The 14,564-nt window shown below is 39.5% G+C and overlaps 1 protein-coding gene across 8 annotated transcripts in view; it reads right to left on the minus strand.

Annotated features, from left to right (window-relative positions):
• mast2 (microtubule associated serine/threonine kinase 2) overlaps positions 1-14,564 on the minus strand; it is a 146,844-nt gene that overhangs the window by 92,949 nt on the left and 39,331 nt on the right. The window contains exon 1 of one of the 8 annotated variants that reach the window (XM_085138337.1): positions 9,152-10,931. The exons of 6 other annotated variants lie outside the window; for them this stretch is intronic. In XM_085138337.1, coding sequence (XP_084994463.1) covers positions 9,152-9,190 — 39 coding nt within the window. In that variant the 5' untranslated portion in view covers positions 9,191-10,931. Of the gene's footprint in view, positions 1-3,099; positions 3,591-9,151; positions 10,932-14,564 lie in introns of those variants that run through there. One more of the 8 variants, XM_085138334.1, reaches the window with a different exon arrangement.

Consider the following 14,564-nt stretch of genomic DNA (forward strand, 5'->3'; position numbering starts at 1 on the left):
GTCAGTCAGTGTCCTTGAAGTGTCAACAAAAGAGACATTAGTGTAGCATTTCCTGTAGGAGAAGAGCTGATGTGTGTCTGTGTTTGCGATACATGCCTTTTATGTTCAGATGCTAATCAAGTCCAAGGCTGTGAGTTTGAGTCTAGACAGAGGCAGTGTGGCCTTTTGTTGTATGTCTGTGTCTGTTCAGGCTTTCCTGTATCACGTCTGCACACAGGATTATAATAAACAGCAGAGGTTGGCAGATATAAGAGAACGTGACAGCTTTCTGACTGGAATTCAGACAGAAAAAGCTTCAACAATGCCACAAGCTTCCACCTATTCACATTCCCCAACCACCCATGTACACAAATCCTTGCATTCAACATTATTTTCTGACAAGAAGCCTCTGTGTGCTGAAATCTGAATCCACCCACACTTGACAAGAAGGAGACATCTGATTACGACAGCGATGAGAAACTTCCACACCAGATATCTAAGTCTGGGAATAATTTCCCTGTCGACCTTCTGGTATCATTCCAACTGCATCAGCTGTTGGAATAACAGCTGATTGTCCACAAACACCATCTGCTCTCACAACCCCAGGGACTAACAGGGTATTTCTGCTGGCCTGACACAATGTGCCATGGGTAATTAAATACCAGATTTGTGGTGCATTCTAAAACACAGAGGTTACATAAACAAATATGAGAAGGGGAAAAAACTACTTTGCAAAAGGAAAATTCACGAAGGTTAAAATGGCAGCATAACCAACTGAGACGGAGCACCAATATAGGTCAAATATGCCTTAAAGAAAGGACACTAGTGCACCAAAAATCGTATGAATGTGTTATTAATATAAATGAAATGTTCAAGCTGTGCTAAGAGGTTAAGATAAGATAAGATAACCTTTATTAGTCCCACGCGTGGGAAATTTGTTACTGTGGCAAATAAGGAACACTTTAAATAAAATCTACCCAAATAATGTGATAATGTTTCATGTGAAACAGAATTCCTCTGCTATACTGGACAGCAAATTCCATGGCTTATGATCCAATGATCGGCACAGATTGCAGTTTAGTGTTGGATAAAACACAACCTCAGTTTAGTAAAGTTGGGAAAAGAAAAGCCAGACAGCTAATGAGTCACACTCCGCTAAGGAGGTGAGAGACCCAAAGTGCCTGACACCCAATCACTTTTGTTCAAATATTAAGAATTTAGCATGTCTGATGTTTTCTTTCTAGACACAAACAAAGAAAATGGAACTGTGCTCTCTTCTCTTCCATAACTGAGATTGTGGATGAGACAATAAGTCAAACAGTGCTCTACATCTCTTTCAATTTCTTCCCCCCCTCCCCCCCTCCCCCCCTCCCCACCCACTTGTCTCCCTCTGCCGTCGTTGCACTTCAACACCAGAATGGCAGCAGGCTTGCCACCCTCCAGGCATTGGCTTTTATCATGTTGAGAGGTGTATGCCCGCAGGACGACAGATAAAAGGAAGATGAAGGGCATGGAGGAGGAGGAGGAGAAGGAGAAGGAGGAGGAGGACGGTAAAGGCGAGAAAACCAGAGTGGTTGATGAACAATGAAGGTAAGGAACAGACTATATGCAACACAATAGACTGCATTACAATGTAGACAGAAGGTTGATAATCTTAGATTCTTACTAACTTTAAGTTAATTGTGATTTTAAATGTAATTAATTAATATGTTTCTGTATATATATACAGGTTGTTTTGTGTTGTTTTGACATTATGTGGGGGGGAAAAGTCCCATTATGTCGTCCAATTCAGTAATCTTTTTCACCAGAAACATCTTAAAACAGAAACTAACATACGAATTCTTAAGTTTTAAAGCAATCTTTTTCTTACTTGGCACATAGCCCCATTAGCTAATGACCATCATGGCATTTAACTCCGGAGGTTCCGGAAGCAGCTATCAAGGTTAATTTGAGGTCACATTTTAGAATTCCCGATACAAGTTTTGGAACTAGCACGACTGCAGGGCATGACTGATAATTATGATGTCAATAAGTTGTTAACTGTAACACTCAAGAACTTAAATTGGGAGATTTATGTGGCAATTTATGTATGTCCACAGAGAGCTTTCTTTTTGGTGTCCAAACCAGGAAAATTATTTAAGATATGTCTGCTTTATTTGCCATAGTAATTTAAGTATGGGACAATGTATCATCATTGATAACAAATGAAATGCCCACAGCATTAAATGTTCTTTGTCACATGTCTTCCTCTGAATATCTGGTTTATTGATAGACTAACAGGAAGCTGGCAGAACTCGATTTCTCACAGAGTAGTCTATTAGCAGCTCTGAGGATTGTCAGATAGCGTGGAGCAGCTGCACAGTCTGATTTTCTGGGGTTCTGATAAATAGCAGCTGCAGTGATTTCAGCAGAACAGTGAGGCAAGGTCACAAGTTACTGCTCTGCTTAAAAGGAGTACAATATCGATTTACCAACAAGAGCAGAAAAACATAAGAATAAAAAACAGCGGGGACGTAATGTTACTATAATTCCAGTGGAATTAATGTGTGCTTGGATAACCCCAAACTGGTGTGAAAAGCTTGTAAATTTCATCAGACCTCAGGATGGAAATCAAGAACTTATTTCATATTAACTAACTGAAATCATATGACTTCAACCCTATCAATTAATTTATCAAAGTTTTTTTGGTCAAAGGGAAATGTTGTATTATAGTTGACAGGTGGACATTGTTGCTTTACAAAATAGTTCTTTTCCGACAAAATGTGATTAGTGTATAGAACATATACAAGATTTGCTTGAAGTTTTTATGCCCGAACTACTTGAAGCAACTCTTGTTCAGCTGAAATTCATTACAAATCATTTCCATCTTTGTACCTGTAAGTTTGTTTGTTGCTAGTATGTTTTAAATTAAAGAATTAAAATAAGCCGCTACAACCAGCAATAACACGTCAGTGTTAGTTGGCACTAAGAGGGTTATCTGATTTAACTTCATTCAGGAAAAAAGCAAGTGGAAGGATATTCTAATATTTATATCACACACGTAATAATGGCACTGAGTTGTAGCTATTCAACACTGGCATATTAGCATCATGGAAAATATCCTCGATGTCTGAATCATACCTGGCTGACCTGTGAAGCTGCCTCATTGGTCTCCTTGATCAAATTCAACCTCAAACCGTACCAGCTGACCGAGCGCCTGCATGCCAGAGACCTCCTGTCCCTGTCTGCTTTTTCATTAGCCTGCAGTACCCACAGACGAGCCATTGCAGAACACACAAGCACTCTCAGGGGTGCTCTTGTAAGACTGTTCTGTTCCCAGTGAAACCAACACCCTTAAGAACTCCTAATCCATAAAGGAGATTTTTCCTTTTAATTGGCTGGATTTTTCTCTCCATTAGCCTGATCTCCCTTTGCTTGATTTGTTTAATCTCAGTTTCACACTCTCACCTATCTAGAGTTGCTCAACACATTTTGGTTTGGGATTGTTCTTTGGCCAAAAAGTAAAATTATCCACAGCTGGGAAAGGAAAGCAACAACAGATTCTCTCCATCGATTTGAGAGGCACAACCATCATAGTGTATGATTAAAAAAAAAAAGGAAAAGCAAGCGAGTCAGAACAATCAATAACCAGAAGCAAATAAGAGAAAATGTATAGCTAATCTGAAAATCTGTATTAATCCCAACTGTAGGTAGCAGCGTTAATCGTCAATTTATATGAGACACTGAACTCTTGCCAGATTGTTCTTAAGCACCATTATGGGCCCCCAAATTGTGCATTATGCAGAAATGACTCCAACAAAGTATATAGATGTCCTTAAAGTAAACAAATCGTCAAATTGTGTAAATGTAAAGAGACAAAACACAAGCAAAAGAAAAAAGAATTTGACGACAAAAGCAGAGCTATAACAAGTTTTCTGGATTAAATCACAATTCTGAAAACTCATGTACTCCTCTGACTAAAAACTCTTTGGTGGATGAAGATTCCTCTATGCAAGAAAAACTGTGTTCACTCAAAAACACAACATTGTTTTGGCCTGTTACATATACAAAAATATTAGTGTACATTGCTAATGGTAAAAAAATATGTAGTGACTAAAAATAGCCTTCATAGAGATCCAAGAAACCTTTACTAGCATGCATTGTCTGTACAAGTGTCTTCACTTGTACAGGTATCTGTATCTGTATCTGTTCATGTGGCGATTAAGAAGAATCATGATAACGGCTGTTTTTAGGTGTGGTTCTTTCCTTTTAAAAGACATTGAGATACAAAATAAGTGTGAGTCAGTACTTTTTAAAGACTGTAAAGTCTACATTTGCACTGTGTTGTCACTCTGGGTTTACAGACATTTTACATTGAGTAACTTAAAGTTATAAATAATTCATAAAAATATTTTTACAGTCATAATTCTGCCTACAGTAGGCTTTGTGATATCCGTCGGTGTGATTTGGGGGAATTTATAGGATTGAAACTTACAAAATTACCTATCTGGAGTTTTGCTCTCTGTCTTTTGAATTATTCGATGCTGAAACCTTACGAGAGGAAACCAGCTGGTATATAATTTCACCATACCGTCTTTTCTGAACAAGAAGAGCTTATGGTGAAGAACAGTCTTTAAATTCATGCGACAGCAATTTTGAATGGAAGCTGATACCAGCTGATATGAGCTGCTTTCCTAGAGCTCAGACAGGCTGATGTCAGCACAGAGCCATGATAAAGATTCTTAATTTAAGACATAATCAGAGACAGACAGTCTTTTGTTTCAGTCTGCTGCTGTTGGAACGGCAGAACTAATCCTATTTCTCAAATGACAACAGAACACATGCACACAGGGAAAAAATACTCATTCTACACAGACAGAATTTGCATTATGCATTACACTGATCAGGGTAGAGGCAAGCTCAACCCTATAGCCCAACAGCTGTGGAGCAATAAATAAAACATGTTCATAATAAACACAAACAAAAGGAGCATATGCACTTTTATTGTGCAGTTAAACTTAACCCACAGAAAGTTATACACACATTTTACCACAACCATATGTACAGCAAGCCAACAAGGCCTTGCTGGTATTATTGAAGCAGAGACTTAAGACAGCTGTATTAATGGCTGTAGCTCACCAGCTCCTACATATTCACCCTAGAAAACAACACAGAGACACCAGAAGACAGCGAAAAGAATACCGATCTGATTTGATCCACTAAGCTTAACATGACAGCTATCTGTTTGACCTTTCACCCCGACCACATTTTCTTTTACTATCTCTAACCCAGCAGTCAAGTAGGTGACCTGTGCTCTGTGTTTGGGTTTGAAAGATCACACTACTTCACAGTTTCAGGCTGACAGTGGCCTGACAAAAGGCTGACTGCTGACCTCAGGCTATATATCTTATCTGACTGGGAAGCTAATAAGAGAACACGTGTCCTCACAAGTTTCAAGGACAAGCCAGGAAAAGGACACTGCTCACACAAACCTTTGGTGTGATTTTGAGGTTCCTACAAAGAAAAGTCTTAAAGATGTTGACAAGTCTGTCCATCTATTTGTCTTGAAATTTTTAGTTTTAATACTATTCATACACTTTTACATTACATCTATTCAGTTACATTTAAAGACTGTTATGTTACTTGTACTACCACCACCACCACCACCACTACCACTACTACTACTACTAATAATAATAATAATAACAACAATAATCATAATCATAATAAACTGCTATACCAAAAAGAACTTCACAAATGTCAATAAATATAAAAATATAAAATCATCATCATTATCTCAAAATCTAACATTTGACAGTAATAAACAAGATTGTAGACAGACCAAAGTTACTGTTGTTAGATATCCTTTGTAAAAAATGCGCATCTTTATTCCAGTATGTACTTCAACAAACAACTTTGCTGTTAAAATGCTTTCCTTTCAGTGGCCACCCTGACACTTCTTCCAGTGTCATAAGTCTACAATGTTCCTTTCAGCAACCTTTTGAGCCATGATGGTTTATTTTAAAACCCAATTGCCTAATAGTCTCAAAGAAAGCTCCAGATATTTATCGCTTTAAAAGATGACTGACCTTTGGCCAGAATTTCAACTCATAAATATATCTAAAAAAGCATGGTGTTTCATGATATTATTCTTTCTTTTCAGCAGATAAAGGATTTTGATTGTAATGACCCAATTACATTTCCTACAGCACCACAAATCAAATTAACATGTTAGCTTCAGTACTGGTACCATTAAAGAATGAGCAAACACACACTACAGCCTCTAAGGGCCACAGATTCGGACTGCTGGTGTCATTAACACTGGGTTTTGTGTTACTACATGTTTCATTTTGATAGTCTTTTGTCTACTATTTCGTTTTGTTTCCTTTATCTCAGTATTTCCTGATTTGTCTTACCTGTTCCACTCTGGTGTGCCCTATCCCCCTGATTAGCCCTAATTTGTCATTCAGTATAAACAGCCCCAGGCTCCACACATCCTTTGTTGCGTTGTCTATTATCCTACATACTCCCAGCCAGTTGTTTAGTATTGTGGATTCAGTTTAAATTCTCTGTGTTTCCTTTTTGTATGGACTCTGTTGTTTTAAATAATCCACCTTTTAAATAAAGGTACTTTTTCAGTTTGTTCAGCGAGTCTGGTTAGTCTATATTTGGGTCCATGTCTAGCAATTCATGGCAGCTGGTTGTGCTTTTAATCTGTCCAGCCGACAGGGTTTGTATCCAACTGTGGGCACTCAGCCATAAAGAGATTTACAGAGAGTAAACATCCCTTCCAACAAATATACCCAGCCCAGACAGAGCTGCTGTGTGCAGATGAACAAATGAGCAGTTGTCAGTTTTCGGTTTGTCAGCTTGGCAAAAAAAACCCACCTAAGGACAACCGTACAGCACCATTGTTACCCTGTCATTTCCTATGATGAGACGTAACAGTGAAAGAGTAAATGTCTGATTTAAGGATGAAGCTTTAAAACATTGAACCTCACAAACTATCAGCTCTCGATTTCTGGTGAACATGAGCGCATAAAAACTGGTTAACTGGTGCTGAGGGAGAACATTGTTTCATTAGTATTTGTCAACATTACAACGATGTCAGTTTTAGTTATTGATCTCTACATGGAAATACTCGAGTAGTAAATGATGTTGTAGTTGTTCGAGTATAACACTGTGTGCAGTAATAAAAGCATACTGGTCTTTGACTGTCTAGACATTGGTGTTATTTAGAAAATCCTTTTATATCAATAATTCAAAACCATTTTAGCAGTGTGTTCAATTAACCGATTAACTGTTGTTCACAAATAAAAGCACTAAAAAGCTGTCTGTGACCTGACACTACAACGCTGTGACGTGGAAAACAAAGTTAATCTCAGCAAATCCAGGTTGTCACTCCTTACAAGGTGGCCTCATTCAAGCCCCAGTTCCTCTCGACACAAAGCTATTTAAACACCATAAATACAGTGCTAGAACACCGTTTCATCGCCACTGTATGCAGAACCTTGTGTCCTCATTTCTCCTGGAAATCTAACAGTGTAAGGCAAGACCTGAAGGAAAAGCTAATCTTAGACTAAACCTGTCTCTAACACGTGCATTTGTCCTTGGCCTCTCTGGTTTAGGATGTAGATGACACCATCTGCTGACTCAACATTTGTCAAGCTTCTTTTTCAGCTTTTCAGCCGTGTGCGGGAAAGAAGGAAAAACAATGCAAATGAAAAAATGTATCTTGGTTTAATGGATCAATCTATTTGTTAAAATGTTTCTTTTTCCAAGTTGTTGAAAATCACATATCTGTCGTTGTTTACATAGCCAGAAATTCACATTTAACAGAAATGTGCATTTAATTGTTACATTTTCCTTCAGCAACCTTCCTGTTCTATAGCAACGTAATGATAATGCAACCAGCTGGCAACCAGATGAGTCAAGTCCCCTCAAGTTATACTCATTGAGAAAGACTTATTTACCTTGATGGCAACATGCTGGCAATCTGTCTGCTTTTATAAATGAGGCAATTATTTGCAAACCTTCACTCTGAGAGTGACTGCAGTCAGTCCACGTAAGACTGCAACTGTTTGCAGAAAGGCTGCCTCCTATCAGCCAATCTGTGCAATCGCCTTGCAAACAAACATGGTCACAAGTGTGCAACCCCCCTTAAACTATCTGCAAACATTTAGTCACCACTAGCTGCAATCAGTCCCAGAGTGACTTCAATGTAATACAAACACCAGGCAGCCAACAATGTATTTTTTCTTGTAGATGTCAGGAGGTTGCTGTCCTATTTTTAGTCATGTGACTGGACTATTAGCTTGCACTGAATTAGTGCAAGCTAATTAGCTTGCACTGAATTTGATTCAAGTTATCTCAGGATGGTGATGCAATGCTCTTTGTTCATAGTCTTCCCAAAGTATTTTAATTTACTGCAGTATCGATATTTGTATCAATATCACCACTCAAGATGCTCCACCCCTAAAACTGACAAGGTAATTTGTAGTGGAAGAATGAACCTATACATAATTGGGCTTAACAACACAAGCAGGGATGTTACATGAGTTTACATAGTTCTATGTATCCTGAATTCATTTGTTTTTAAAATTCATTCAAATGGATGACAGACACTGTCTGGTGTAACAGCAGGATCAGTTTTCATTCCATTTCACATTGGTAGTCTTAAAGTTAGTAGTTTAGATTTTAGACTGATGTTCTTACTAATAGAACATGGAGCTAAAAGATAACAAAACTCTTATATAGTCCTTCCTAAATTAATTGCTTGAATTATAAATGGTTATTATTTAAAGGTGTGACATGAACCTGACAGGCTGTCCACATTCTGAGTGCTATGATACACAATTGCTTGTTGTTGTTCACTGGGCTGTTGCATCATTTACCGACTTCCACCAGAGGGAAATTGGATATGCCTGGTGATATGGTTTACGCATCTGTTTAAGTGAGTGTGAACAAATAATGGTATATTGTGATGTGATAGGGTCAGTCTCTGTGACTGCTTGGGTGCATGTTTGTAGAATGCAGCAGCATCAAAACTGTGCATATTCAAGTATTCTGAATTCTGAACCTCTCCTTTCAGTGCAGGACAGTTTATCTCTGCAAACTACAGAGAAATAATATGCTCTAATCTTAAGTTAAAAAATGCACACACAAACAGCAAAAAAAAGCAGTAGAAGCCTACCTGCAGGCCCCTGCGTCTCAAAATACTTGAGTCATCCATGATAATGCGAGGTTAGGTATCTTTTGTTTTCAAAGCAACAAAGTTCAGGCACTTTCTAGGAAGTCTGTCCACATGGAAGTGGTGAGATCAGAGCCTCCACCCTTCTTTACTGTCCGTCAAGCCGTTACTCATCAGGTTGTCATCGTTTTCCATTTCAATCAGAAGCTTTAAGAGTCCTGTTTTTTTCTCTGAGACTTCACTGAGGTGATCAGCTTCAGGTTTCAGTGCCAAATAGATGGGATTCAGTCAAGAAGGTGGATAAAAACATATATGTGTGTGTGTGTATATATTGATATATATATACAAAATCCAAGGCTGTTATACTAACTGTGGAAGGAAAACAAAAGCACAGAAGACTGGTCTAATGTTGATCTCTTCCATTTCTTTATCTCTTGTGTGTATTCAAACTTGTTGTAGAGAATGGTGAAAGCTCATCCTCCGTATCTTCCCTGCTGAATGTTCCATTCATTTATTCAGCACTGGACACACCCCTCAGTTTCCCAGAGTGTACAGTGAGGCGCTCAGCTCCTTTTTTCTGGTTTCTGACTCTCCAGTCTCTTCATCTGTCCTCCTCCGTTTGCCTCCCACCCCTAAGGCAATAGTCCAGAGGAAACTCTGCTCCTTCCATTATTCATGTGCAGCTTGCAATAGAAATTAATGATGACGATGAGGCCTCAGGGGGTGGACAGAGGGAGGGGAAAAAGAGACCGAAAGGAGGCAAAACATAAATGGGAAGGCACCAGCTTGCTTGCCTCTGGCTTAATTAGAGCTGAGCTGTAACAAGGTCCCGAAATCACTGCAAAAACACAAGCAGGCAAGCAGGCTTCCAGAGTTTCTTTCTATGGAGGGATCAGTCAGGACTGACAGGCCTTATGTGCTCAACCTGCTAAGTGACACTCAATCCAGAGTTTAGAGAAAAGCCTGCTTTTCCTCAATCAGTTTTATGGCTTGAGATTAGAAAAGAAAGACACACAAAGCTGTTAGACTCACCAGACGACACAGAGTGTAGACTAAAAAAAAGTGTTTGTTTGCTAGCAGTGATTTACTAAGCAAGAAGGCACCTCGCATCCATCTCCATGCCAACCAAAAGGGCCAGATTCCATACAGTTAAAGCCATAGGGGTCTCGCAGACACGCACACAAGCATCCGCCACACACACAACCCCATCATGCATGTTAGTCATCGCTTCATCTGTGCCGTCCTCTCCTGCACCTTCTCCTGCATCTTTCAGTTTTCAGTGTTTCTCCAAAAGGCTGTGGGGAGGAGGAGATCCAGATCAGCTGAGAGTAGTAACACAAGGGGATGAACAAGGCAGGAAGGATGAGCGTTTCCTTCTCTGAGAAGAACAGATGAGGATTCTAAGAGGATTCCTTCCTTCCTCTTCTCTTGTCTTCTGTTCCTCAAATCTCTGCGTCCCCTCTGTTGTTGCCTTTCTTTGCTCTCTCTGATGTGTCAGTATGCTCACATGCTCCAGCTCCTCCCTCTGTTCTTTTTCCACAAGCTCAACCTTTCTCTCTTTCTCTCCCTCTCTCTCTGCAGAGACGGCCTATCAGGCGCAAGCAGGAGACAGAGGCTTTGCTCACAATGAATGGAGCGAGGACAAGTGCTCCGCCTCCCTCTCCACTCGTGTGCGCTGTGTATCCGTCACTATAACCTCGCCTGGTTCTAACCAAAACAAGATGCTGCCTTTGCACCTTGCAACACGCACACACAGAGCAATGTGTGCTTAATGTATCATTATTTTATACACATGAATTAATCATGAATGCACTGATCAGAGGTTTTGGATGATCACTTTTTCACACAACTATCTTTTTAATTAAAAAAAATTATCCCTGATAGTTTGTATGTAAAAGTATGTGGACACGCAAACATACACCTGTGTTCACCTGTGCTTAAAGCCATAGGCATTAAAGATGCTGGTATTACAGCCACCGCTTTCCTGATCTTACAAGAACTTGGAGGTATGACCAAAAGCATGTAAGTGAGCCTTTATAAAGCTTCAAAGTGTCTCATTTCCCCTTTAATATTACATAAAAAGAGTTAAAAACGTATTTTACCTTGTGTTTTAAGATGAAGATGAAAAGAGGGTGGATGTAAACACACAGCCAAGGAAACTTTCAATTTCTTTTCAGAGAAAGAAAATAAAGGTTCAGCCAATCAGTTGGATCACAATAACTGTCACTTGTAAAGCTCTGAAATGTTTACCTTTTCTGAATATATCTTGTTTTGACAGGTTTTGGTAAGTGACACCAGAACACTATTTTTAACTGGTGATCCTCCTCCACAAACAAGAGAGACGCAAAGGAGCAAAGAAGCGAAAAAAAAAAAAAAAAAAAAAACAGGAACGGGGACAAAAAAGTGACGGAAGGATAGATTGAACTGTAGAGAAGGCAGAGCGTCTGGAGTCCTCCTACACACCACAGAGAGCGATGTACTGATGACTCACAAAGACATGAGAGAATAATAATGAGAATGAATGGATGGTTTGAATAACCAAGCAAAACAAAAAACTGGCCTATAATCGATGCAGAAGAGAGAGAGTATATGTCTGCTGGTGCATGCATATATATATATACTGTATACAGCACAAACACAACACTGACCATGGACAGATTCGTCTGTTCAGCCACTGCTATGTGTGTAGAGGGAGATCAGACCCAGAGTAATCCGTATCAAACTGAGCTCCAGCAGCCCTGTCTGGGCCCCCATCCTCTGGTCAAAGCCCCAGTGTTAGTGAGTGCAAAGGCCAAAGGGGCCACACAGAGGAATGTTCACTTAGCCACAAGACTGGTGGACAGTAGCCCACCGACTGACTGCTTGTGTAGTGGACTGAATGCAGCTTGGCTAAAATTAAAACGCATACAGAGACACTTAAATGAAAGTAGTCTAGCAATGTGGGCACCTACACTCACACCCAGTGTGAGGTTAGAGGTCAAGGGTAATAAAGGCATGATACACATGCCTATTATTATCATGTTTCTACTACATTATCTCTATAATACTTGGATTTAACGTAACATTGCGTCCAGCACCCACAAACAGGAACATTTTGTAAATCACCTACAACATGAGCATCGTATTTCACCTTCCAACCAGATGCCAGCATGATGATGAAGATGACATGATCAACGTGTCTTTCAACATCATACTTCAGGACACAAATTAGAATTATTAAAGCTATAATAAGTACTAAGTACTTAGCAGTATGTACCTACCCATTTATTAGTATTACATTTTGATACTGGAAAACTGGGAAATCTGCCTTGAACCCATATTTCTAACATAATCCAGTGTGTAACAGTGACCTATGCAGTGTGGCTGTGCAGAAAATTAGTTAGAAGTTGCGTAATTATAAATTTAGTTCACTGTTTAGGAAGATTGTTTTAAAGAACCTGTTTTCAGTCTAACCTCAGAGATTTTTGAACAGAAGGTTCTGACTAATAGCTCTGGGCCACAGCTGACTGTAAAGAAATCTGTCTACCAAATACACAAGATTTAACAGCATTTGTGTTGTCGTCAAGTTAATGGGCCATTGCAATGTGGCTCAATCAATAGACAATATGAAATCATGTTATTGATACCTGATATTTCGTGTTAAATTGCTATCGACTCTCACTCTGACGTTGAGGGTTTGGAATACAGGCTGTTGTGCCAGACACAATAGTCATCTTCTTTGTATAATAAAGGAGCTGAGATAAAGAGCTCCTGTTTGTGTTGCTTCATTCATCAGCTTGATGGGTTGGTCTACTGTTAGTCAAACTGTCCTGCAGCCAGCTGGCTGGCTGTCTGGACAGCAGCCTGACGGATATCTCAGAGTCATGCATGTGTATACAGACACGCTGAAATAAAACAATCCGAGTAAATGAGTTTCAGGGGAAATAAAGTTAATGCCAGGAAATCAGTCACAACAATTATATAAACACAATACTACATTTGTCCAGTGCGATAATGGACAGTCCTAAAGAAACAAGCAATTGGAAGATTAATAGAAAAAATAAAAGCATTAACAGAGAGCTGTAGAGAAAGGCAGCAAACAGCACTATGCAACAGCCCCGCCCGAAAATGAAAACTATGAAATGAGTAGTAGGATGACAGCTCTCTCTCTCTGTGTGTGTGTGTGTGTGTGTGTGTGTGTGTGTGTGTGTGTGTGTGTGTGTGTGTGTGTGTGTGTGTGTGTGTCTGCATTATGCAGACAGGTTGCGTGCTGCTCTGTCTGAGCATTGTGCTGACGGTGTATTTGGATGTGTGTGTCAGACAGGACAGCAGGAGAAAGCTCAGTCTCAATAAATTAAACATGAAGGTGTTTGGCACAGGATGAAGAATGTGAACACAGTGTTATTCAACTCCATCAGTGACAGGAGGCAGAGGGTGCAATTTCCACAATAATAGAGACCAACTAAAATGCACACACTTGAAAGAGCTGCGATCTTACATAACCACAAAGCTCTGAAATCACTTTTCAATCCAGCTTTGCCTTTCAACGCACCACTTCTTTATCATACACAAAGCTGTTCACAGCTGCAGCGGCTTAATAGCTCTACGTATGGAGATGTGGTTCATTTGGTCCAGGTAAGAGAAATCCGGCTGAACAGTCCACTTTTCTTTCTGTGCTTATTCTCTTCTGTAATGACCATGGTTTCTTTGTTTTGCTGTGAGAGATTGGTGACATCATTTTTGGGGTTCCTGAAGTCTGAGTGACTGGTCGACTTATTCTTGATTTTTGCAGATGGTTTATATAGAACAATGTGATGATGCTGAAAGCAGATGAAAGCTAAAGAGAAAAAGCGAACGAAGAGAGGGAAATAAGAGCAAGAAAGATGTGGACACACAGCCGTTGCATAAAGCTTTGTCCCCATCAGGGCATTGATAAGAAAATGCTGAGTAAGCCTGAAAAGGCTTTATACTGTGAGAGGGAGAAAGGGCAGATGAAAGAGAGGATAGAGAGAACTAGGGTAGAGGTACAGAGTACAAATTAAGACAAACACTAATGTGGCCTGTCTTCCCTTCAAGTCTCAACTTTTGCATGTAAAGTGGATTAAATGAAATGTATGATTAGAAAGTGGTAGATAACATAATTAGGAACTACAGAAATGAAGCCGTCTGGGAAACACAGAGTAGCTGTGCGTGGATCCAGCGTGGCTCAAGGACCATCTGTGTGTAATGCTACAGCTTTTGAGTCACTTGTGCAATTAACAGTTTCGGGTCTGGATTATTAATCACTGGATAACTGTGCACTGACAATAAGAAATCTGAAACGGATTTTAATTTTATCTTGGCTCTTTTTTAGATTATCTAAACTGAATGTTTAATTTTTGTTATTTGTCATTTTCTCTATGCAACAGTAAATGCAACAAGAGAACTAAAGATGTTT

Source organism: Neolamprologus multifasciatus, chromosome 17 (genome assembly GCF_963576455.1).
Source record: "Neolamprologus multifasciatus chromosome 17, fNeoMul1.2, whole genome shotgun sequence".
NCBI classification, from domain to species: Eukaryota; Metazoa; Chordata; class Actinopteri; order Cichliformes; family Cichlidae; genus Neolamprologus; species Neolamprologus multifasciatus.